General features: G+C 51.3%; 1 protein-coding gene across 1 annotated transcript; it reads left to right on the forward strand.

Annotated features, from left to right (window-relative positions):
• Positions 1 to 2,576: 2,576 nt before the first annotated feature.
• LOC121842785 (isoleucine--tRNA ligase, cytoplasmic-like) lies at positions 2,577 to 26,030 on the forward strand. The gene is made up of 7 exons (XM_042312537.1): positions 2,577 to 2,727; positions 19,161 to 19,234; positions 20,035 to 20,229; positions 21,699 to 21,785; positions 22,801 to 22,884; positions 24,420 to 24,564; positions 25,812 to 26,030. The coding sequence occupies exons 2-7, from the start codon at positions 19,179 to 19,181 to the stop codon at positions 26,013 to 26,015; spliced, it is 771 nt and encodes a 256-aa protein (XP_042168471.1). The 5' UTR covers positions 2,577 to 2,727; positions 19,161 to 19,178; the 3' UTR covers positions 26,016 to 26,030.
• Positions 26,031 to 26,378: the final 348 nt, after the last annotated feature.

Below are 26,378 nucleotides of genomic sequence, written 5' to 3' on the forward strand. Positions count from 1 at the left end.
ACCAGTTCAGACCAGTTCAGTTCAGACCAGACCAGTTCAGACCAATTCAGCCAAATAGAGATATCTAATAGAGGCCAGATGGATGAAGACATGTTGTTGCCTGCTAGTTTCAGTGGTAGTCTTTCCAGTTCTGGCTCTTCTGTTAAATCACTAAAATTATGTTGAGTCTTCCCATCCCTGGCTGACAGACTTGTTCAGTTGTATTACACAAGCCAGTCTGTCTAGAGAAATGTTTATTTTCTCTTTCTGATACAGGATAACCTCGTCTGTCTAGACCTTGTCTCCCCTGTCTCCCCTGTCTGTCTGGACCTCGTCTCCCCTGTCTGTCTGGACCTCGTCTCCCCTGTCTGTCTGGACCTCGTCTCCCTGTCTGTCTGGACCTCGTCTCCCCTGTCTGTCTGGACCTCGTCTCCCCTGTCTGTCTGGACCTCGTCTGTCTGGACCTCGTCTCCCCTGTCTGTCTGGACCTCGTCTGTCTGGACCTCGTCTCCCCTGTCTGTCTGGACCTCGTCTCCCCTGTCTGTCTGGACCTCGTCTCCCCTGTCTGTCTGGACCTCGTCTCCCCTGTCTGTCTGGACCTCGTCTCCCCTGTCCGTCTAGACCTCGTCTGTCTGGACCTCGTCTCCCCTGTCCGTCTAGACCTCGTCTGTCTGGACCTCGTCTCCCCTGTCCGTCTAGACCTCGTCTGTCTGGACCTCGTCTCCCGGTCCGTCTAGACCTCGTCTGTCTGGACCTCGTCTCCCGGTCCGTCTAGACCTCGTCTGTCTGGACCTCGTCTCCCGGTCCGTCTAGACCTCGTCTGTCTGGACCTCGTCTCCCGGTCCGTCTAGACCTCGTCTGTCTGGACCTCGTCTCCCGGTCCGTCTAGACCTCGTCTGTCTGGACCTCGTCTCCCGGTCCGTCTAGACCTCGTCTGTCTGGACCTCGTCTCCCCTGTCTGTCTAGACCTCGTCTGTCTGGACCTCGTCTCCCCTGTCTGTCTGGTCTGTCTGGACCTCGTCTCCCCTGTCTGTCTGGTCTGTCTGGACCTCGTCTCCCCTGTCTGTCTGGACCTCGTCTCCCTGTCTGTCTGGACCTCGTCTGTCTAGACCTCGTCTGTCTGGACCTCGTCTGTCTGGACCTCGTCTCCCCTGTCTGTCTGGACCTCGTCTGTCTGGACCTCGTCTCCCCTGTCTGTCTGGACCTCGTCTGTCTGGACCTCGTCTCCCCTGTCTGTCTGGACCTCGTCTGTCTGGACCTCGTCTCCCCTGTCTGTCTGGACCTCGTCTGTCTGGACCTCGTCTCCCCTGTCTGTCTGGACCTCGTCTGTCTGGACCTCGTCTCCCCTGTCTGTCTGGACCTCGTCTCCCCTGTCTGTCTGGACCTCGTCTCCCCTGTCTGTCTGGACCTCGTCTCCCCTGTCTGTCTAGACCTCGTCTGTCTGGACCTCGTCTCCCCTGTCTGTCTAGACCTCGTCTCCCCTGTCTGTCTGTCTGGTCTGTCTGGACCTCGTCTCCCTGTCTGTCTGTCTGTCTGGTCTGGTCTGTCTGGACCTCGTCTGGACCTCCTTGTCTGGTCTGTCTGGACCTCGTCTCTCTGGTCTGTCTGGACCTCGTCTCCCCGGTCTGTCTAGACCTCGTCTGTCTGGACCTCGTCTCCCCTGTCTGTCTGGTCTGTCTGGACCTCGTCTCCCCTGTCTGTCTGGGCCCTGAATAGGGTGCCATTTGGGGTTTATGTTTTGTGTATCATTGGTCTGATTCTCCATCAAGCTAACAGTGGTTCTTCCTCACCCCTCCTCTCTCTCTCTCCCTCACCCATCTCTCTCTCTCCCTCACCCATCTCTCTCTCTCCCTCCACCCATCTCTCTCTCTCCCTCCACCCGTCTCTCTCTCACCCCTCCTCTCTCTCTCTTCCTCCACCCTTCTGTCACTCTCCCTCTTCCCCCACCCCTCTCTCTCCCTCCAACCCTCTCTCTCTCCAACACTCTCTCTCTCTCCAACTCTCTCTCTCTCCAACACTCTCTCTCCCTCCAACACTCTCTCTCCCTCCAACCCTCTCTCTCCCTCCAACCCTCTCTCTCCCTCCAACCCTCTCTCTCCCTCCAACCCTCTCTCTCCCTCCAACCCTCTCTCTCCCTCCAACCCTCTCTGTCCCTCCAACCTCTCTCTCTCCCTCCAACCCTCTCTCTCTCCCTCCAACCCTCTCTCTCCCTCCAACCCTCTCTCTCTCCCTCCAAACCTCTCTCTCTCCCTCCAAACCTCTCTCTCTCCCTCCAAACCTCTCTCTCTCCCTCCAAACCTCTCTCTCTCTCCCTCCAAACCTCTCTCTCTCTCCCTCCAAACTCTCTCTCTCTCCCTCCAAACCTCTCTCTCCCTCCAAACCTCTCTCTCTCCTCCAAACCTCTCTCTCCCTCCAAACCTCTCTCTCTCCTGTCTCTCTCTCTCCCTCCAAACCTCTCTCTCTCTCTCCTCCAAACCTCTCTCTCTCTCTCTCCTGTCTCTCTCTCTCCCTCCAAACCTCTCTCTGTCCCTCAAACCTCTCTCTCTCTCTCTCTCTCTTTCTGTCTCTCTGTCTCTCTCTGTGTGTCTCTCTCTGTGTGTGACTCACTCCTCTCCTCCCAGGGTTCCTGAGTTTGTGCGGGAGCGTCGTTTTGGTAACTGGCTGAGGGATGCGCGTGATTGGGCCGTTTCCAGGAACCGCTATTGGGGCACGCCCATCCCCCTCTGGTGCAGCGACGACTTTGAGGAGGTCAGACACACACACACACAGTAACTTTAAGGAGGTCATTAACCATCTTTCTGACACACATAGAGTTCGTGAAGTCCAGAGGGTCAAACCATTTCTTATGGTTCAAATAAGAAACCCTCTTTTATTTCTCTCACTCAAATCATTTCGCTTTTATTATACATCAGATTAATTAATTTAATAAATGAACAAATCACTATTGACTGCTCTTCTCTGAGTCTCTTCTGCCCCTAAATGTTTTCTAGCGTTTTTCAATGGCCGTCACCCACTGAAACCTTGTGACTTTATCGAACCAGGGAATGGATGGTTAGACATAACATCATGTGTTCTTAGCCGTTTCTCTGCAGCCGTTTCTCTGCATGAAACACTGTCTTCATTTACATGTCAGAATTGGGTTATATGATTGTGTGAAAAATGAAATGAGTAACTCTCTCTGATTTTTAAAAAGGACAGCGAGAGAGCAACAGGAGGAGCGACCTGCTTCCTAGAAATAGCAGTCTGGCTGGGTCTGTTACCAGGCGGCAGTGGTCTATGGAGGAGGGGCTGGAGGAGTGGGAGGAGAGGAGAGAGAGATGGAGGGATAGAGAGAGAGATGGAGGGATAGAGAGAGGGATAGAGAGAGATGGAGGGCTAGAGAGAGAGATGGAGGGCTAGAGAGAGAGATGGAGGGCTAGAGAGAGAGATGGAGGGCTAGAGAGAGAGATGGAGGGCTAGAGAGAGAGATGGAGGGCTAGAGAGAGATGGAGGGCTAGAGAGAGATGGAGGGCTAGAGAGAGATGGAGGGCTAGAGAGAGATGGAGGGCTAGAGAGAGATGGAGGGCTAGAGAGAGATGGAGGGCTAGAGAGAGAGAGATGGAGGGATAGAGAGAGAGAGAGATGGAGGGATGGAGAGAGAGATGGAGGGATGGAGGGAGAGGAGAGATGGAGGGAGGGAGGGGAGGGAGAGGAGAGAGAGGGAGGGATAGAGAGAGAGATGGAGGGATAGAGAGAGATGGAGGGATAGAGAGAGAGATGGAGGGATAGAGAGATGAGATGGAGGGATATGGAGAGAGGAGATGGATGGAGGGAGTGAGAGGAGATGGATGGAGGGAGTGAGAGGAGATGGATGGAGGGAGTGAGAGGGAGATGGATGGAGGAGTGAGAGGAGATGGATGGAGGGAGTGAGAGGAGATGGATGGAGGGAGTGAGAGGAGATGGATGGAGGGAGTGAGAGGAGATGGATGGAGGGAGTGAGAGGAGATGGATGGAGGGAGTGAGAGGAGAGAGATGGAGGGAGTGAGAGGAGAGAGATGGAGGAGTGAGAGGGAGAGATGGAGGGAGTGAGAGGAGATGGATGGAGGGAGTGAGAGGAGAGAGATGGAGGGAGAGAGATGGAGGGAGTGAGAGGAGAGAGATGGAGGAGTGAGAGGAGAGAGATGGAGGGAGTGAGCTGAGTGAGATGAGAGAGATGGAGGGAGTGAGAGGAGAGATGGAGGGAGTGAGAGGAGAGAGATGGAGGGAGTGAGAGGAGAGAGATGGAGGGAGTGAGAGGAGAGAGATGGAGGGAGTGAGAGGAGAGAGATGGAGGGAGTGAGAGGAGAGAGATGGAGGGAGTGAGAGGAGAGAGATGGAGAGAGATGGCGGGGGGAGGAGAGATGGAGAGAGATGGCGGAGAGAGATGGAGGGAGGGAGAGGAGAGATGGAGGGAGGGGGTGGGAGAGGAGAGAGATGGATGGAGGGAGGGTGGGAGAGGAGAGATGGAGGAATAGAGAAATGGAGAGGAGGGAGAGGGAGGGAGGCAGAGCAGAGCGAGGAGGCAGAGCAGAAGGGAGGGAGGGAGGGAGGGAGGGAGGGAGGCAGAGCAGAGGAGAGGAGAGGGAGGGAGGCAGAGCAGAGGAGAGGGAGGGAGGCAGAGCAGAGGAGAGGGAGGGAGGCAGAGCAGAGGAGAGGGAGGGAGGCAGAGCAGAGGAGAGGGAGGGAGGCGGGGCAGAGATGGAGGGAGGCGGAGGAGAGAGATGGAGGGAGGCGGAGCAGAGAGGAGAGAGATGGAGGGGAGAGGAGGAGAGATGGAGGGAGGCGGAGCAGAGAGGAGAGATCCATAGAATCAAACTACTTCTGGGAGAATTGGAATAAATTAAACAAACCTCATCATGAGGAATTGGCAATCCAAAATGGGGATGTGTGGAGAAATCACTTTGCAAACCACTACAGTGATATAACAAAGAGCCCAGAACAAAAAGATATACAAGAAAAATTACAAATCCTTGAATCAGCAGTCAAAGACTATCAGAATCCTGTGGATACCCCAATTACAGAAGAAGAATTATTGGAAAAACTATGCACTCTCCAACCCAAAAAGGCCTGTGGTGCTGATGGTATTTTAAATGAAATGATCAAATATACAGACCACAAATTCAAATTGGCTATACTCAAACTCTTCAACATTATCCTCACTGCAGGTATTTTCCCTGATATTTGGAACCAGGGATTGATCACACCAATCTATAAAAATGGAGTCAAATTTGACCCAAATAATTAGAGGAATTTGCGTTAACAGCAACTTGGGGAAAAATTCTCTGCAGTATCATAAATAGCAGACTACATTTCCTTGACGAACACAACGTCCTGAGCAGAAGCCAGATTGGATTTCTAAAAAATTATCGTACATGTCGTGGAAATTAACAAATCATGAGAGAGCAAACCACACACAAGTCAGAGTTATATCATAAAGTCCATCTTTAATTATATGAGCTTCACCATAGCTCTGTGACTCTCAGATCAATTCAGTGTCTATAAATGAATTCCCTGAGAGTGTCAACATAATGGCAACTGAGATTTGGCAACCTTTATAGCAAAGATCCAGATCCACCCCGACATGACAAACCACAGGTCTTAGGAAAACTGCACAAAGGAAGAATTTTACTTGAGAGAGGAGTATCAGACAGCATTGGCTATAAATTATCGTTTAGTTTGGTCTCCTAAACGAAGTTCCTATCTCGTTCTTGGTACCACTTAGGACCAAAACATTACCTCATCCAATGGCATATATCAATTGTCAATTCTAGACACTCCCATCTCAAATACAACCTCTCCTGGACAAGCTCACGGAGAGGAGTGACTGGCACACAGACATTGTGGAGCCACCTAACTGGTTCCCCTTTAATCACACCATCCTTTCAGATGGTTTAGGAATAGTTTACAGACACATTCACAGATAAGACTAACCTGACCTCTCCCCTCTCTGGGCCCCAAGTAACTGAGCCCTAGCAGAGAAGGGATAACTGCAAACTGCCAACAGTATTATTCAAAAAGAAGACATTCTAATGACAATGAATTAGATAAAACATCTTATTTATCTATGTTACCTAACTAATTCTGATTCTGCTACCACATTCAACAGACTACATTTACACCCTCCACTAATTGATAAACAAGTAAACCAAAACAAAGGCAAAATCTACTCGTGTTTTGTCGATTTCAAGAAAGCATTTGATTCAATTTGGCACGAAGGTCTTTTTATAAACTAATAGAAAGTGGTATTGGAGTGAAAACACATGTTATTAAATCAATGTACATTAAAAACAAATGTGCGGTTAAAATTGGCAACAAGCAAACAGACTTCTTCTCTCAGGGATGTGGAGTGAAACAGGGCTGTCCAATAAGTCCAACACTATTTAACATTACATTAATGAGTTAACAACAAGCAAACAGACTTCTTCTCTCAGGGACGGGGAGTGAAACAGGGCTGCCCAATAAGTCCAACACTATTTAACATCTACATTAATGAATTGGCAAAAACATTAGAAGAATCGGAAGCACCTGGTATCACCCTACACAACACTGAAATCAAGTGTCTGCTGTACGCATATGACCTGGTGCTGCTGTCTCCCACTAAAGAGGGGTCACACCAACACCTAGATCGTCTTCACAGGTTCTGTCAGACCTGGGCTCTGACCGTTAACCACAGGTTCTGTCAGACCTGGGCTCTGACCGTTAACCTAAAAAAAACAAATAGAATGATATTCCAAAAATGGTCCGGAAATCAGGATGACCAATATAAATTCTATTTGGACACAGTTCTATAAAAACACAACAAAAACGGCACATATCTAGGTCTAAATATCAGCAACACAGGTAGCTTTCACATGGCTGTGAATGAGCTGAGAGACAAAGCAAGAAGAGCCTTCTATGCCATTAAAAGGAACATTAGAATCTGGCTCAAAATGTTCCAATCAGTTCTAGAACCAGTTGCTCTATATGGCAGTGAAGTATGGGGTCCAATCTCTAACAATGAATTTACCAAATGGGACAAACATCCAATTGAAATACTGCATGCAGAGTTTTGCAAGACTGTATTGCAAGTGCAAAGAAAAACTCCAAATAACACATGTAGAGCAGAATGGGGCCAATACCCCCTCCTCATTCAAATAGAAAAAAGAGATATCAAATTTTACAACCGTCTAAGAACAAGTGACCCCAAAACATTGCATCACACAGCTCTACAATGTCAAGAGATGAAACAAGAGAAGAGTCCCCTGAGCCAGCTGGTTCTGAGGCTCAGTTCACCAACCCAAACCAACCCCATAGAGCCTCAGGACAGCACTCAGCCAGCTGGTTCTGAGGCTCAGTTCACCAACCCAAACCAACCCCATAGAGCCTCAGGACAGCACTCAGCCAGCTGGTTCTGAGGCTCAGTTCACCAACCCAAACGAACCCCATAGAGCCTCAGGACAGCACTCAGCCAGCTGGTTCTGAGGCCCAGTTCACCAACCCAAACCAACCCCATAGAGCCTCAGGACAGCACTCAGCCAGCTAGTTCTGAGGCTCAGTTCACCAACCCAAACCAACCCCATAGAGCCTCAGGACAGCACTCAGCCAGCTGGTTCTGAGGCTCAGTTCACCAACCCAAACCAACCCCATAGAGCCTCAGGACAGCACTCAGCCAGCTGGTTCTGAGGCCCAGTTCACCAACCCAAACCAACCCCATAGAGCCTCAGGACATCAGTCAACCAGCTGGTTCTGAGGCTCAGTTCACCAACCCAAACCAACCCCATAGAGCCTCAGGACAGCACTCAGCCAGCTGGTTCTGAGGCCCAGTTCACCAACCCAAACCAACCCCATAGAGCCTCAGGACAGCACTCAGCCAGCTGGTTCTGAGGCCCAGTTCACCAACCCAAACCAACCCCATAGAGCCTCAGGACAGCACTCAGAAAATCTGGCCCAACCAAATCATCACAAAACAAAAAGAAAAATGTATGACCAATTGGAAAGTAAACTTCAATGCTATTTGTCTCTAAACAGACAGTACATGGTGGCAGACTATCTGACCACTGTGACTGATAGTAACTGAGGAAAACACTGACTAGGTACAGACTCAGTGAGCACAGTCTGTCTATAGAGACCGGTCGTCACAGACAAACCTGGCTGCCCGGAGAGGACAGTCTGGCTATAGAGACTGGTCGTCACAGACAAACCTGGCTACCCAGGGAGGACAGTCTGGCTATAGAGACCGGTCGTCACAGACAAACCTGGCTGCCCGGAGAGGACAGTCTGGCTATAGAGACCGGTCGTCACAGACAAACCTGGCTGCCCAGAGAGGACAGTCTGGCTATAGAGACCGGTCGTCACAGACAAACCTGGCTACCCAGGGAGGACAGTCTGGCTATAGAGACCGGTCGTCACAGACAAACCTGGCTGCCCGGAGAGGACAGTCTGTCTATAGAGACCGGTCGTCACAGACAAACCTGGCTGCCCAGAGAGGACAGTCTGGCTATAGAGACCGGTCGTCACAGACAAACCTGGCTGCCCAGAGAGGACAGTCTGGCTACAGAGACCGGTCGTCACAGACAAACCTGGCTGCCCAGAGAGGACAGTCTGGCTATAGAGACCGGTCGTCACAGACAAACCTGGCTACCCAGGGAGGACAGTCTGGCTATAGAGACCGGTCTGGCTGCCCAGAGAGGACAGGCTGTGCTCACTCTGCTCCAGGGGAGAGGTAGAGACAGAGCTGCATTTCCTATTACACTGTGACAAATACTCAGACCTAAGAGAATATTTATTTCCCAAAATTATAATTGAATACAAAGAATTTGAAACTATAAAAGATGAAGAAAAATCTAATATTTATTGGGTGAAAAGACAAAATGTGCAGTTTTGGCAGCCAAATATGTGTCCTCCTGCCACAACCTGAGGGACGGCCAGTGAAAAGTGCAAAGTCATGCAATGTAATGTCGATAATATTTCCCACCTTGTTTGTTTTGTCTTTCATACCAGGTCACGTGTCTTCTCAGTCATGTTGACACTGGTCTACTACCAGGTCATGTGTCTTCTCAGTCATGTTGACACTGGTCTACTACCAGGTCATGTGTCTTCTCAGTCATGTTGACACTGGTCTACTACCAGGTCACGTGTCTTCTCAGTCATGTTGACACTGGTCCACTACCAGGTCATGTGTCTTCTCAGTCATGTTGACACTGGTCTACTACCAGGTCATGTGTCTTCTCAGTCATGTTGACACTGGTCTACTACCAGGTTACGTGTCTTCTCAGTCATGTTGACACTGGTCTACTACCAGGTCATGTGTCTTCTCAGTCATGTTGACACTGGTCTACTACCAGGTCACGTGTCTTCTCAGTCATGTTGACACTGGTCCACTACCAGGTCATGTGTCTTCTCAGTCATGTTGACACTGGTCTACTACCAGGTCATGTGTCTTCTCAGTCATGTTGACACTGGTCCACTACCAGGTCATGTGTCTTCTCAGTCATGTTGACTGGTCTACTACCAGGTCACGTGTCTTCTCAGTCATGTTGACACTGGTCCACTACCAGGTCATGTGTCTTCTCAGTCATGTTGACACTGGTCCACTACCATGTCATGTGTCTTCTCAGTCATGTTGACACTGGTCCACTACCAGGTCATGTGTCTTCTCAGTCATGTTGACACTGGTCCACTACCAGGTCATGTGTCTTCTCAGTCATGTTGACACTGGTCTACTACCAGGTCATGTGTCTTCTCAGTCATGTTGACACTGGTCTACTACCAGGTCATGTGTCTTCTCAGTCATGTTGACACTGGTCTACTACCAGGTCATGTGTCTTCTCAGTCATGTTGACACTGGTCTACTACCAGGTCATGTGTCTTCTCAGTCATGTTGACACTGGTCTACTACCAGGTCATGTGTCTTCTCAGTCATGTTGACACTGGTCTACTACCAGGTCATGTGTCTTCTCAGTCATGTTGACACTGGTCCACTACCAGGTCATGTGTCTTCTCAGTCATGTTGACACTGGTCCACTACCAGGTCATGTGTCTTCTCAGTCATGTTGACACTGGTCCACTACCAGGTCATGTGTCTTCTCAGTCATGTTGACACTGGTCCACTACCAGGTCATGTGTCTTCTCAGTCATGTTGACACTGGTCTACTACCAGGTCATGTGTCTTCTCAGTCATGTTGACACTGGTCTACTACCAGGTCATGTGTCTTCTCAGTCATGTTGACACTGGTCTACTACCAGGTCATGTGTCTTCTCAGTCATGTTGACACTGGTCTACTACCAGGTCATGTGTCTTCTCAGTCATGTTGACACTGGTCTACTACCAGGTCATGTGTCTTCTCAGTCATGTTGACACTGGTCTACTACCAGGTCATGTGTCTTCTCAGTCATGTTGACACTGGTCCACCTCCAGGTCATGTGTCTTCTCAGTCATGTTGACACTGGTCTACTACCAGGTCATGTGTCTTCTCAGTCATGTTGACACTGGTCTACTACCAGGTCATGTGTCTTCTCAGTCATGTTGACACTGGTCTACTACCAGGTCATGTGTCTTCTCAGTCATGTTGACACTGGTCCACCTCCAGGTCATGTGTCTTCTCAGTCATGTTGACACTGGTCTACTACCAGGTCATGTGTCTTCTCAGTCATGTTGACACTGGTCTACTACCAGGTCATGTGTCTTCTCAGTCATGTTGACACTGGTCTACTACCAGGTCATGTGTCTTCTCAGTCATGTTGACACTGGTCTACTACCAGGTCATGTGTCTTCTCAGTCATGTTGACACTGGTCTACTACCAGGTCATGTGTCTTCTCAGTCATGTTGACACTGGTCTACTACCAGGTCATGTGTCTTCTCAGTCATGTTGACACTGGTCTACTACCAGGTCATGTGTCTTCTCAGTCATGTTGACACTGGTCCACTACCAGGTCATGTGTCTTCTCAGTCATGTTGACACTGGTCCACTACCAGGTCATGTGTCTTCTCAGTCATGTTGACACTGGTCTACTACCAGGTCATGTGTCTTCTCAGTCATGTTGACACTGGTCTACTACCAGGTCATGTGTCTTCTCAGTCATGTTGACACTGGTCTACTACCAGGTCATGTGTCTTCTCAGTCATGTTGACACTGGTCTACTACCAGGTCATGTGTCTTCTCAGTCATGTTGACACTGGTCTACTACCAGGTCATGTGTCTTCTCAGTCATGTTGACACTGGTCCACTACCAGGTCATGTGTCTTCTCAGTCATGTTGACACTGGTCCACTACCAGGTCATGTGTCTTCTCAGTCATGTTGACACTGGTCCACTACCAGGTCATGTGTCTTCTCAGTCATGTTGACACTGGTCCACTACCAGGTCATGTGTCTTCTCAGTCATGTTGACACTGGTCTACTACCAGGTCATGTGTCTTCTCAGTCATGTTGACACTGGTCCACTACCAGGTCATGTGTCTTCTCAGTCATGTTGACACTGGTCAACTACCAGGTCATGTGTCTTCTCAGTCATGTTGACACTGGTCCACCTCCAGGTCATGTGTCTTCTCAGTCATGTTGACACTGGTCTACTACCAGGTCATGTGTCTTCTCAGTCATGTTGACACTGGTCCACCTCCAGGTCATGTGTCTTCTCAGTCATGTTGACACTGGTCTACTACCAGGTCATGTGTCTTCTCAGTCATGTTGACACTGGTCCACCTCCAGGTCATGTGTCTTCTCAGTCATGTTGACACTGGTCCACTACCAGGTCATGTGTCTTCTCAGTCATGTTGACACTGGTCCACTACCAGGTCATGTGTCTTCTCAGTCATGTTGACACTGGTCCACTACCAGGTCGTGTAAATATATATTTTTATTTTCCGATATGTATACTTTGAAGTAATAATGAACTTGCCATGTCAATTGAATTGAATTGTGATGGAGGGAGGTGGAGGAGAGATGGAGGGAGGGGAGCAGAGAGGAGAGATGGAGGGAGGGGGAGCAGAGAGGAGAGATGGATGGAGGGAGGGAGGGGGAGCAGAGAGAGAGATGGATGGAGGGAGGGAGGGAGGGAGGGTGAGCAGAGAGGAGAGAGATGGAGGGAGGGAGGGAGGGGGAGCAGAGAGAGAGATGGATGGAGGGAGGGAGGGAGGGTGAGCAGAGAGGAGAGAGATGGAGGGAGGGAGGGAGGGGGAGCAGAGAGAGAGATGGATGGAGGGAGGGAGGGAGGGAGGGTGAGCAGAGAGGAGAGAGATGGAGGGAGGGAGGGAGGGGGAGCAGAGAGAGAGATGGATGGAGGGAGGGAGGGAGGGAGGGGGAGCAGAGAGGAGAGAGATGGAGGGAGGCAGAGAGGAGAGAGATGGAGAGGGATGGAGGGGGAGCTGAGAGGAGAGGGTTGGAGGGGGAGCTGACAGGAGAGGGATGGAGGGGGAGCTGACAGGAGAGGGATGGAGGGGGAGCTGACAGGAGAGGGATGGAGGGGAGCTGACAGGAGAGGGATGGAGGGGGAGCTGACAGGAGAGGGATGGAGGGGAGCTGACAGGAGAGGGATGGAGGGGGAGCTGACAGGAGAGGGATGGAGGGGGAGCTGACAGGAGAGGGAGGGAGGGGGAGCTGACAGGAGAGGGATGGAGGGGGAGCTGACAGGAGAGGGATGGAGGGGGAGCTGACAGGAGAGGGATGGAGGGGGAGCTGACAGGAGAGGGAGGGAGGGGGGGAGCTGACAGGAGAGGGAGGGAGGGGAGCTGACAGGAGAGGGATGGAGGGGGAGCTGACAGGAGAGGGAGGGAGGGGGGAGCTGACAGGAGAGGGATGGAGGGGGAGCTGATAGGAGAGGGATGGAGGGGGAGCTGACAGGAGAGGGATGGAGGGGGAGCTGAGAGGAGAGGGATGGAGGGGGAGCTGACAGGAGAGGGATGGAGGGGGAGCTGACAGGAGAGGGATGGAGGGGGAGCTGAGAGGAGAGGGATGGAGGGGGAGCTGACAGGAGAGGGATGGAGGGGGAGCTGACAGGAGAGGGATGGAGGGGGAGCTGACAGGAGAGGGAGGGAGGCGGAGAGGAAAGGAGAGAGATGGAGAGGAGAGAAATGGATGGAGGCGAGAGAGAGAGATTGATGGATGGGCCTGGAACTCAATCTCTTTGTCTCCCTCTCAGCTCTCTCTCCCCCATCTCCACTTTCTCTCTCCCTCAGCTCTCTCTCCCCCATCTCCACTTTCTCTCTCCGTCAGCTCTCTCTCCCCCATCTCCACTTTCTCTCTCCCTCAGCTCTCTCTCCCCCATCTCCACTTTCTCTCTCCCTCAGCTCTCTCTCCCCCATCTCCACTTTCTCTCTCCCTCAGCTCTCTGTCATGCGACACACACTGGTCGTATCTGGGCCAACTACCTTAGTTTGTTTGGAATTGGAGCAGAATTACAGACACCTGTCTGCCAGCCAGCCTTGAGCTTTATTAACCATCTGTCAGTCTGCCAGCCTTGAGCTTTATTAACCATCTGTCTGCCAGCCTTGAGCTGTATTAATCATCTGTCTGCCAGCCAGCCTTGAGCTTTATTAATCATCTGTCTGCCAGCCTTGAGCTTTATTAATCATCTGTCTGCCAGCCTTGAGCTTTATTAATCATCTGTCTGCCAGCCTTGAGCTTTATTAACCATCTGTCTGCCAGCTAGCCTTGAGCTTTATTAACCATCTGTCTGCCAGCTAGCCCAGAGCTTTATTAACCATCTGTCTGCCAGCTCACCTTGAGCTTTATTAACCATCTGTCTGCCAGCTCACCTTGAGCTTTATTAACCATCTGTCTGCCAGCTAGCCTTGAGCTTTATTAACCATCTGTCTGCCAGCTAGCCTTGAGCTTTATTAACCATCTGTCTGCCAGCCCAGAGCTTTAATCATCTGTCTGCCAGCTAGCCCAGAGCTTTAATCATCTGTCTGCTAGCTGGGAATCGGTCAAATCAAAGTTTATTTGTCTTGTGCACAGAATATTCCTCACGGAATGCCGTGTCACCGTGGCCGCGGTGGTGCTGTAGGCGGCCAGCTAAATTAGCCCCAAGGTTGCCTTTTTAACACATCTTATTCATTCTCTTCATTTAAATTCCATTACTGTTTTCTCATTCGCTGGGAACGTTTGAAATGTCTGGCATACTTTTTCTGATATCTAGTCTACTGCGTACCTCCTTTCAAAAATAGACATGTTTGTGTGTAACACTCATTAACCCTTGACTCGTGGGAATTGACCTACATGGATAGAGATGCAATGAAATGTTTATAAAATAAGAAATATGGTTAACAAATTAAAAATGGGACAAGTTTGGAGATTTATGATGTAAATTATTTAGGCCACAACAGTTCACCTGACACGGGGTGTTTTGTCTTAGATGACGTCAGAGCTGTTTTTATTATAATCCTCAACGTCTCATCTTTCTAAATACATGGAGTCGTCTTTAATGTACAGCATGTCCCTCACTCTGACAACACAACATTAGCAGAAGTTGCCCAATCAGCAGGAGGGATGGGGGCGGGGACTTCTTGTGATGCGCGGTGCTCAAGTTCAGATCGTCAGTCAGTCAAAACCCATAGAGCTGTGAAGCACAGAGCCTGACCTCTGACCTCTGACCTCATGTAGAGCATGTTACTGTACAGCCTCTGACCTCATGTATAGAATGTTACTGTACAGCCACTGACCTCTGACCTCATGTAGAGCATGTTACTGTACAGCCACTGACCTCTGACCTCATGTAGAGCATGTTACTGTACAGCCACTGACCTCTGACCTCATGTATAGGGTGTTACTGTACAGCTACTGACCTCTGACCTCATATATATCGTGTCAGCATGGACCCTGTTGAACGTTTCCAAAACCTTGTAAAATTCCCTGAATAATTCAGGCTGTTCTGGGGACAAAGGGGGCGGTCTGACCCAGCACTAGATGTGTGTACCTAATAAACTGTCCGGTGAGTGCATGTTAGTGATGTGCAGTTCGTGAACGATTTGATCTTTTTGAACGACTCTTTATTGACTCGAGAGTCATGATTGGTTTTTCTGAGTGTCTCGTTCATTTCAGTCCTTCGTTTGACCTGATAGTGAGTCGTACAGCAGGATTGATACACGCTCCTCTGGCTCAGCGGCTCCAGAGACGTGCTCCGACCAACTGCTGTCTGTCATACATACCACCCCCACCACAGAGCCCCCACCACAGAGCCCACCACCACCACAGAGCCCCCCACCACCACCACCACAGAGCCCACCACCACCACCACAGAGCCCACCACCACAGAGCCCACCACCACCACCACAGAGTCCACCACCACCACCACAGAGCCCACCACCACCACCACAGAGCCCACCACCACCACCACAGAGCCTACCACCACCACCACAGAGCCTACCACCACCACCACAGAGCCTACCACCACCACCACAGAGCCCACCACCACCACCACAGAGCCCACCACCACCACCACCACAGAGCCCACCACCACAGAGCCTACCACCACCACAGAGCCTACCACCACCACCACAGAGCCCACCACCACCACCAGAGACCACCACCACCACAGAGTCCACCACATAGACCACCGCCACCTCAGGGCCCACCACCACCTCAGGGCCCACCACCACCAATACAGAGCCCACCACCACCACAGAGCCCACCACCACCACCAATACAGAGCACACCACCTCAGAGCCCACCACCACCATACAAAGCCCACCACCACAGAGCCCACCACCAATACAGAGCCCACACCCACCACAGAGCCCACCACCACCAACTGTCTTTCATAGAGCCCACCACTACAGAGCCCACCACTTCCACCACAGAGCCCACCACCTCCACCACAGAGCCCACCACCACCACCAATACAGAACCCACCACCACCTCCACCACAGGCCCCTACTACAGAGCCCACCACCACCACATAGCCCACCACCACCTCCACCACAGAGCCCACCTCCACCACCACAGAGCCCACCACCACCTCCACCACAGAGCCCACCTCCACCACCACAGAGCCCACCACCACCTCCACCACAGAGCCCACCACCTCCACCACCACATAGCCCACCACCACCTCCACCACAGAGCCTACCACCACCACCACAGAGCCCACCACCACCACCAGAGACCACCACCACCACAGAGACCACCACAGAGACCACCGCCACCACAGAGACCACCACCACCTCAGGGCCCACCACCACCAATACAGAGCCCACCACCACCACCACAGAGCCCACCACCACCAATACAGAGCCCACCACCTCAGAGCCCACCACCACCATACAAAGCCCACCACCACAGAGCCCACCACCAATACAGAGCCCACCACCACCAACTGTCTTTCATAGAGCCCACCACTACAGAGCCCACCACTTCCACCACAGAGCCCACCACCTCCACCACAGAGCCCACCACCACCAACTGTCTGTCATAGAGCCCACCACCAATACAGAACCCACCACCACCTCCACCACAGGCCCACTACTACAGAGCCCACCACCACCACATAGCCCACCACCACCAACTGTCTTTCATAGAGCCCACCACTACAGAGCCCACCACTTCCACCACAGAGCCCACCACCTCCACCACAGAGCCCACCACCACCAACTGTCTGTCATAGAGCCCACCACCAATACAGAACCCACCACCACCTCCACCACAGGCCCACTACTACAGAGCCCACCACCACCACATAGCCCACCACCACCAACTGTCTTTCATAGAGCCCACCACTACAGAGCCCACCACTTCCACCACAGAGCCCACCACCTCCACCACAGAGCCCACCACCACCAACTGTCTGTCATAGAGCCCACCACCAATACAGAACCCACCACCACCTCCACCACAGGCCCACTACTACAGAGCCCACCACCACCACCACCTCCACCACAGAGCCCACCTCCACCACCACAGAGCCCACCTCCACCACCACAGAGCCCACCACCACCACAGAGCCCACCACCACCACCACAGAGCCCACCTCCACCACCACAGAGCCCACCACCACCTCCACCACAGAGCCCACCATCTGCACCATCACATAGCCCACCACAGAGCACACCACCAATATAGAGCCCACCTCCACCACCACAGACCCCACCACTATCTATGGCAAGACTTAAAAATGGCTTCTAGCAATGATCAACAACCAACGACGGAGCTTGAAGAATTTTTAAAAGAATCATGTGCAAATAATTGTACAATTCAGGTGTGGAAAGCTCTTAGAGCCTTACCCAGAAAGACTCACAGCTCTTAGAGACTGACCCAGAAAGACTCACAGCTCTTAGAGACTGACCCAGAAAGACTCACAGCTCTTAGAGACTGACCCAGAAAGACTCACAGCTCTTAGAGCCTTACCCAGAAAGACTCACAGCTCTTAGAGACTGACCCAGAAAGACTCACAGCTCTTAGAGACTTACCCAGAAAGACTCACAGCTCTTAGAGACTGACCCAGAAAGACTCACAGCTCTTAGAGACTTACCCAGAAAGACTCACAGCTCTTAGAGACTGACCCAGAAAGACTCACAGCTGTAATCACTGCCAAAAGATAATTATAACATGTATTGACTCATGGGGTTTGAATACTTATGTATATTAGATATTTCTGTATTTCATTTTCAATAAACTTGTTTTCCCTTTGTCATTGTGGGGTATTGTGTGTAGATGGTTGAGAAGACAAAAACAATATATTTTTAATCCATTTTAAAAATTCAGGCTGCAACACAACAACATGTTGTAGTAAGTCCAGGGGTATAAATACTGAAGTGCCTGAAAACAAGGCACTGTAAGGGTAACTGGGTATCTACGACCCCTCTATCAGGTTAGTGGGGGGTGTAGGCTGCCCCCCCCAAATCACTTTTGATCTCAAATCACCGTTTAATAGCTAAATTGCCATTTGAATGCAGAAGGAGAATATTCCTATAGTTCTCGTTTGGTTAGCACACAAAACTGACCAGCCTACTGATATGTTTGCTGGAGTTGTTTGGTGTGAAAAATGACTTCATTGAGATCATTGACTGTCAAAGCAGAGTTACGTGTTTATAGTTCTGCACTGAACGAAAGGAAGCATAATTTGTCATCAAAAGATGAGAGGTATTTTCAGAAAAGGAGTAGAAAGTAATTTCACCTAATGTTAGTGAACCGGAGATTTTCGTAACGTTTGGATCGATATTCTGATTGATACATGCTACATTTTGGGCAGGTTCGGGGGGTCCTGCGCACCGATGCACTTAAATATTTGAATAGGGGGCCGGTGGGCATCAGTGAATTGCTACATCCCTAACCGACACACACACACACCGACCATGTTTACACACACACCGACCGTGTTTACACACACACGCACACACACACACTGACCGTGTTTACACACACACACACACACCGACCGTGTTTACACACACACACACACCGACTGTGTTTACACATACACACACACACACACACACACCGGCCGTGTTTACACACACACACACACACACCGACCGTGTTTACACACACACACACACCGACCGTGTTTACACACACACACACACACACCGGCCGTGTTTACACACACACACACACACACACACCGGCCGTGTTTACACACACACACACACACACACCGGCCGTGTTTACACACACACACACACACACACACCGGCCGTGTTTACACACACACACACTGACCGTGTTTACACACACACACACACACCGACTGTGTTTACACACACACCGACCGTGTTTACACACACACACACCGACCGTGTACTCACACACACACACACCGACCGTGTATACACACACACACACCGACCGTGTATACACACACACACACCGACCGTGTACACACACACACACACCGACCGTGTTTACACACACACACACTGACCGTGTTTACACACACACACACACCGACTGTGTTTACACACACACCGACTGTGTTTACACACACACCGACCGTGTTTACACACACACACACCGACCGTGTACTCACACACACACACACCGACCGTGTACTCACACACACACACCGACCGTGTACTCACACACACACACCGACCGTGTATACACACACACACACACACCGACCGTGTATACACACACACACACCGACCGTGTACACACCATCTTCAGCTGTCTGTCATTTACAGGAAGACAGAATGGAGGCTACTGCTCTGTTGCTGACCGTGTGTGTGTGTGTGTGTGTGTGTGTGTCCAGGTGGTGTGTGTAGGATCCATGGCTGAGCTGGAGGAGTTGACAGGAGTGAAAGTAACTGATCTGCATCGGGAGAGGTGAGTCACTGATCGTCTGCAGCGATTTTACACACACACACACACACACACACACACACACACAGTGATGGTTGGACGCAACACAGACAAGGTCAGGAACAGAACCAGATCACTAACAGGAGGTCATCCTGGATGACTGATACACTGTCATTACCCTCTATTGAACCACCCTCTAATGAACCATCCTTCCATTGTGTTGTAATTCATTTGATGTGTGGATGACAATAAATATGAATCAAATCTATCCGCACCAAGACTCCATGCTCATCGTTCTATATTTAATAGGTTACCCTGGTGGCAGGGTAGGCTAGTGGTCAGAGCGTTGGACTGGTAACCGGAAGGTTGCAAGTTCAAACCCCCGAGCTGACAAGGTACAAATCTGTCGTTCTGCCCCTGAACAGGCAGTTAACCCACTGTTCCTAGGCCGTCATTGAAAAGAATTTGTTCTTAACTGACTTGCTAAAGGTTAAAAAAAAATCCATGTTCTGTCTCTTTCTCTCTGCCTCTCTCTCTCTGCCTCTCTCTCTCTGCCTCTCTCTCTCTGCCTCTCTCACTCTGCCTCTCTCACTCTGCCTCTCTCACTCTGCCTCTCTCTCTGCCTCTCTCACTCTGCCTCTCTCACTCTGCCTCTCTCACTCTGCCTCTCTCACTCTGCCTCTCTCACTCTGCCTCTCTCACTCTGCCTCTCTCTCTCTGCCTCTCTCTCTCTGCCTCTCTCTCTCTGCCTCTCTCTCTCTGCCTCTCTCTCGCTCTTTCTCTCTCCTCGCTCTCCCTCTCTCCCTGCATCTATCCTTCCATAGCATTGACCAGTTGACTATCCCGTCCCGCTGTGGTAAAGGCGTGTTGCGCAGGGTCACTGAGGTGTTTGACTGCTGGTTTGAGTCGGGCAGCATGCCCTACGCCCAGGCCCACTACCCCTTTGAGAACAGGAAGGAGTTCGAAGACACCTTCCCCGCTGACTTCATTGCTGAGGGCATCGACCAGACCAGAGGATGGTGAGACCTTGTTAGGCTGCTGAGCTAAAGTATCAAGACACTGTTAGCCCTCCAGACTAATGTGATGGTAACCTTTTCCCTGTCTCCCTAATGTGATGGTAACCTTCTCCCTAATGTGATGGTAACCTTCTCCCTAATGTGATGGTAACCTTCTCCCTAATGTGATGGTAACCTTCTCCCTAATGTGATGGTAACCTTCTCCCTAATGTGATGGTAACCTTCTCCCTAATGTGATGGTAACCTTCTCCCTGTCTCCCTAATGTGATGGTAACCTTCTCCCCGTCTCCCTAATGTGATGGTAACCTTCTCCCCGTCTCCCTAATGTGACGGTAACCTTCTCCCCGTCTCCCTAATGTGACGGTAACCTTCTCCCTAATGTGACGGTAACCTTCTCCCTAATGTGATGGTAACCTTCTCCCTAATGTGATGGTAACCTTCTCCCTAATGTGATGGTAACCTTCTCCCTAATGTGATGGTAACCTTCTCCCTAATGTGATGGTAACCTTCTCCCTAATGTGATGGTAACCTTCTCCCTGTCTCCCTAATGTGATGGTAACCTTCTCCCTGTCTCCCTAATGTGACGGTAACCTTCTCCCTAATGTGATGGTAACCTTCTCCCTGTCTCCCTAATGTGATGGTAACCTGTTCCCCTCTAGGTTCTACACCCTCCTGGTGTTGTCCTAATGTGATGGTAACCTGTTCCTCTCTAGGTTCTACACCCTCCTGGTATTGTCCTAATGTGATGGTAACTTGTTCCCCTCATCAGGGTCTACACCCTCCTGGTGTTGTCCTAATGTGATGGTAACCTGTTCCTCTCTAGGTTCTACACCCTCCTGGTGTTGTCCTAATGTGATGGTAATCTGTTCCCCTCTAGGTTCTACACCCTCCTGGTGTTGTCCTAATGTGATGGTAATCTGTTCCCCTCTAGGTTCTACACCCTCCTGGTGTTGTCCTAATGTGATGGTAACCTGTTCCCCTCTAGGTTCTACACCCTCCTGGTGTTGTCCTAATGTGATGGTAACCTGTTCCCTCTAGGTTCTACACCCTCCTGGTGTTGTCCTAATGTGATGGTAACCTGTTCCCCTCTAGGTTCTACACCCTCCTGGTGTTGTCCTAATGTGATGGTAACCTGTTCCCCTCTAGGTTCTACACCCTCCTGGTGTTGTCCTAATGTGATGGTAACCTGTTCCCCTCTAGGTTCTACACCCTCCTGGTGTTGTCCTAATGTGATGGTAAGCTGTTCCCCTCTAGGTTCTACACCCTCCTGGTGTTGTCCTAATGTGATGGTAACCTGTTCCCCTCATTAGGGTCTACACCCTCCTGGTGTTGTCCTAATGTGATGGTAACCTATTCCCCTCTAGGTTCTACACCCTCCTGGTGTTGTCCTAATGTGATGGTAACCTGTTCCCCTCTAGGTTCTACACCCTCCTGGTGTTGTCCTAATGTGATGGTAACCTGTTCCCCTCTAGGTTCTACACCCTCCTGGTGTTGTCCACAGCTCTGTTTGGAAAACCACCGTTCAAGAACGTCATCGTCAACGGACTGGTGCTGGCCAGGTCAGTTCACCTTGTCCCCCAACACACACACACACAGTCTCACACACACACACACACAGTCTCACACACACACACACACACAGTCACGCAAAAACACAGTCACAGTCACACAAAAACACAGTCACAGTCACACACACAGTCACACACTGGTGCTGACCAGGCCCCTTCATTGTGTGACAGTGGAATGGAACCGTACATCCCTGTTCCAGTAAAGTCCTCTTCCATAATAATGAAACCAGGGCCCTATTCCCTATATAGTACACTACTTTAGACCAGGGCCCTATTCCCTATATAGTGCACTACTATAGACCAGAGCCCTATTCCCTATATAGTACACTACTTTAGACCAGGGCCCTATTCCCTATATAGTACACTACTTTAGACCAGAGCCCTATTCCCTATATAGTACACTACTTTAGACCAGAGCCCTATTCCCTATATAGTACACTACTATAGACCAGGGCCCTATTCCCTATATAGTACACTACTATAGACCAGGGCCCTATTCCCTATATAGTACACTACTTTAGACCAGGGCCCTATTCCCTATATAGTACACTACTTTAGACCAGAGCCCTATTCCCTATATATAGTACACTACTTTAGACCAGAGCCCTATTCCCTATATAGTGCACTACTTTAGACCAGGGCCCTATTCCCTATATAGTGCACTACTTTAGACCAGAGCCCTATTCCCTATATAGTGCACTACTTTAGACCAGAGCCCTATTCCCTATATAGTGCACTACTTTAGACCAGAGCCCTATTCCCTATATAGTGCACTACTTTAGACCAGAGCCCTATTCCCTATATAGTGCACTACATTAGACCAGAGCCCAGACAGACAGTGTGCATATAACCTGGAATAACTCATTTCATTACCAGATGTAAAGTGATGTTCTCTCTCTCTGTGTCTCTGTCTGTCTCTCTCTCTCTCTGTCTGTCTCTTTCTCTCTCTGTGTCTCTGTCTCTCTCTCTCTCTGTGTCTCTGTCTCTCTCTCTCTGTGTCTCTCAGCGATGGACAGAAGATGAGTAAACGCAAGAAGAACTACCCTGATCCAGGTCTGGTTGTGGAGAACTATGGAGCTGATGCCCTGAGGTGAACTCTCTGCTCACACACTGTGTTTTACTCTCTGTGTCTCTGGCATTACCAGGGTTAATAAGGCAGGGTATAGTTTAAAATGTAACCTTTATTTAACTAGGCAAGTCAGTTAAGAACAAATGCTTATTTACAATGACGGCCTACCGGGAACAGTGGGTTAACTGCCTCTAACCACTAGGCTACCTGCCTCCTCTAACCACTAGGCTACCTGCCTCCTCTAACCACTAGGCTACCTGCCTCCTCTAACCACTAGGCTACCTGCCTCCTCTAACCACTAGGCTACCTGCCTCCTCTAACCACTAGGCTACCTGCCTCCTCTAACCACTAGGCTACCTGCCTCCTCTAACCACTAGGCTCCCTGCCTCCTCTAACCACTAGGCTACCTGCCTCCTCTAACCACTAGGCTACCTGCCTCCTCTAACCACTAGGCTACCTGCCTCCTCTAACCACTAGGCTACTTGCCTCCTCTAACCACTAGGCCACCTGCCTCCTCTAACCACTAGGCTCCCTGCCTCCTCTAACCACTAGGCTACCTGCCTCCACTCTAACCACTAGGCTCCCTCCCCCTCTAACCACTAGGCTCCCTGCCTCCACTCTAACCACTAGGCTCCCTCCCCCTCTAACCACTAGGCTCCCTGCCTCCTCTAACCACTAGGCTCCCTGCCTCCTCTAACCACTAGGCTACCTGCCTCCATTCTAACCACTAGGCTACCTGCCTCCCCCTCTAACCACTAGGCTACCTGCCTCCCCCTCTAACCACTAGGCTACCTGCCTCCCCTCTAACCAATAGGCCACCTGCCTCCCCTCTAACCACTAGGTTACCTGCCTCCCCCTCTAACCACTAGGCTACCTGCCTCCCCTCTAACCACTAGGCTACCTGCCTCCCCTCTAACCACTAGGCTACCTGCCACCTCTACACTCTAACCACTAGGCTCCCTCCCCCTCTAACCACTAGGCTCCCTCCCTCTAACCACTAGGCTACCTGCCTCCCCTCTAACCACTAGGCTACCTGCCTCCCCCTCTAACCACTAGGCTACCTGCCACCTCTACACTCTAACCACTAGGCTCCCTCCCCCTCTAACCACTAGACTACCTGCCTCCCCTCTAACCACTAGGCTCCCTCCCCCTCTAACCACTAGACTACCTGCCTCCCCTCTAACCACTAGGCTACCTGCCTCCCCCTCTAACCACTAGGCTACCTGCCTCCCCTCTAACCACTAGGCTACCTGCCTCCCCCTCTAACCACTAGACTACCTGCCTCCCCTCTAACCACTAGACTACCTGCCTCCCCTCTAACCACTAGGCTACCTGCCTCCCCTCTAACCACTAGGCTACCTGCCTCCCCCTCTAACCACTAGGCTACCTGCCTCCCCCTCTAACCACTAGGCTACCTGCCTCCCCCTCTAACCACTAGGCTCCCTCCCCCTCTAACCACTAGGCTACCTGCCTCCCCTCTAACCACTAGGCTACCTGCCTCCCCTGGAGGGGATTTAGATGACCAAACATCTCTTTTATGCCCCCTCCCCCTCTAGGCTCTACCTAATCAACTCCCCGGTAGTGAGAGCTGAGAACCTTCGTTTCAAAGAGGAAGGAGTCAGAGATGTTCTGAAGGATGTGTTCCTCCCCTGGTACAACGCCTACCGCTTCCTGGTCCAGAACGTCCAGCGTCTCCACAAGGTAACCTCGTAACCCAGCCTTAGGCCTCCTCACCTCCCCCAGCCTACCGCTTCCTGGTCCAGAACGTCCAGCGTCTCCACAAGGTAACCTCTTAACCCAGCCTTAGGCCTCCTCACCTCCCCCAGCCTACCGCTTCCTGGTCCAGAACATCCCGCGTCTCCACAAGGTAACCTCGTAACCCAGCCTACCGCTTCCTGGTCCAGAACGTCCAGCGTCTCCACAAGGTTACCTCGTAACCCAGCCTTAGGCCTCCTCACCTCCCCAGCCTACCGCTTCCTGGTCCAGAACATCCCGCGTCTCCACAAGGTAACCGTAACCCAGCCTATCGCTTCCTGGTCCAGAACGTCCAGCGTCTCCACAAGGTAACCTCGTAACCCAGCCTATCGCTTCCTGGTCCAGAACGTCCAGCATCTCCACAAGGTAACCTCGTAACCCAGCCTTAGGCCTCCTCACCTCCCCCAGCCTACCGCTTCCTGGTCCAGAACGTCCAGCGTCTCCACAAGGTAACCTCGTAACCCAGCCTTAGGCCTCCTCACCTCCCCCAGCCTACCGCTTCCGTGTCCAGAACGTCCAGCGTCTCCACAAGGTAACCTCGTAACCCAGCCTATCGCTTCCTGGTCCAGAACGTCCAGCGTCTCCACAAGGTAACCTCGTAACCCAGCCTTAGGCCTCCTCACCTCCCCCAGCCTACCGCGTCCTGGTCCAGAACATCCCGCGTCTCCACAAGGTAACCTCGTAACCCAGCCTATCGCTTCCTGGTCCAGAACGTCCAGCGTCTCCACAAGGTAACCTCGTAACCCAGCCTTAGGCCTCCTCACGTCCCCCAGCCTACCGCTTCCTGGTCCAGAACTTCTAGAGGCTGCTAAATGTACCCTGCCCCCCGTCTCCCGTACCCTGCCCCCGTCTCCCGTACCCTGCCCCCCCGTCTCCCGCACCCTGCCCCCGTACCCTGCCCCCGTCTCCCGTACCCTGCCCCCGTCTCCCGTACCCTGCCCCCCCGTCTCCCGTACCCTGCCCCCGTCTCCCGTCCCCTGCCCCCGTCTCCCGTACCCTGCCCCCGGTTTAACCCAAGCCTTACCCCTATTTAATGAGGAGAACACCTCAACCAGAACACAAGATACAACCTATCACAGCCTTTAAACTCTAACGTTCTCTCTATCATGCTCACTTTCTCTTGCGTTCTCGCTCTCTCTTTCCGTGTCCTGTTCTCTGTGTGACCTTTTTGCCCTGTGACCTTTGCCCTTCAGGAGGACGGCATCAGCTTCCTGTACAACGAGGCCACAGCCAAGCGCAGTGACAACATCATGGACAAATGGATCCAGTCCTTCACCCAGTCTCTCATCCAGTTCTTCAAAGCTGAGATGGATGGTGAGCTACGCACACACCCACACACACACATACAACCACACACACACACACACACACACACACACACACAAGCCGTTTCCTAGGGGTGTAACCGTACACTTATTCCTACAGGGACCTCGGTTCGGTCCGCACTGTGAACCCGAATGAGGTGAGGAGGCCTACGTAAACACATTCACTAGTCCCATAGGCTAGGCTGCGTGTGTTGCCTCTTGAGTAAATCTGAGCTGAGAAAACATTTCGGGCTGTTCCGTTAAATCAGCTGTAGCCCTGCACAGGTTGTAATCAAAATGATACTCTTAATTGGAGAATCCTCTTTCAACGTGCCCCTGTGAAGAGGCAATGGTGCGGGAATGTCCCTGTGAAGGGGCAATGGTGCGGGAATGCCCCTGTGAAGTGGCAATGGTGCGGGAATGCCCCTGTGAAGGGGCAATGGTGCGGGAATGCCC

Source organism: Oncorhynchus tshawytscha, unplaced genomic scaffold (assembly GCF_018296145.1).
Source record: "Oncorhynchus tshawytscha isolate Ot180627B unplaced genomic scaffold, Otsh_v2.0 Un_contig_2805_pilon_pilon, whole genome shotgun sequence".
NCBI classification, from domain to species: Eukaryota; Metazoa; Chordata; class Actinopteri; order Salmoniformes; family Salmonidae; genus Oncorhynchus; species Oncorhynchus tshawytscha.

Excerpts from the sequence above, each read along its gene's own strand:
- LOC121842785 (XM_042312537.1), top strand. The coding sequence starts at position 19,179 with ATGGCTGAGCTGGAGGAGTTGACAGGAGTGAAAGTAACTGATCTGCAT. Across the intron at positions 21,786-22,800 it reads AACGGACTGGTGCTGGCCAG|CGATGGACAGAAGATGAGTA; the intron begins GTCAGTTCACCT and ends TGTGTCTCTCAG. Across the intron at positions 22,885-24,419 it reads TATGGAGCTGATGCCCTGAG|GCTCTACCTAATCAACTCCC; the intron begins GTGAACTCTCTG and ends CTCCCCCTCTAG.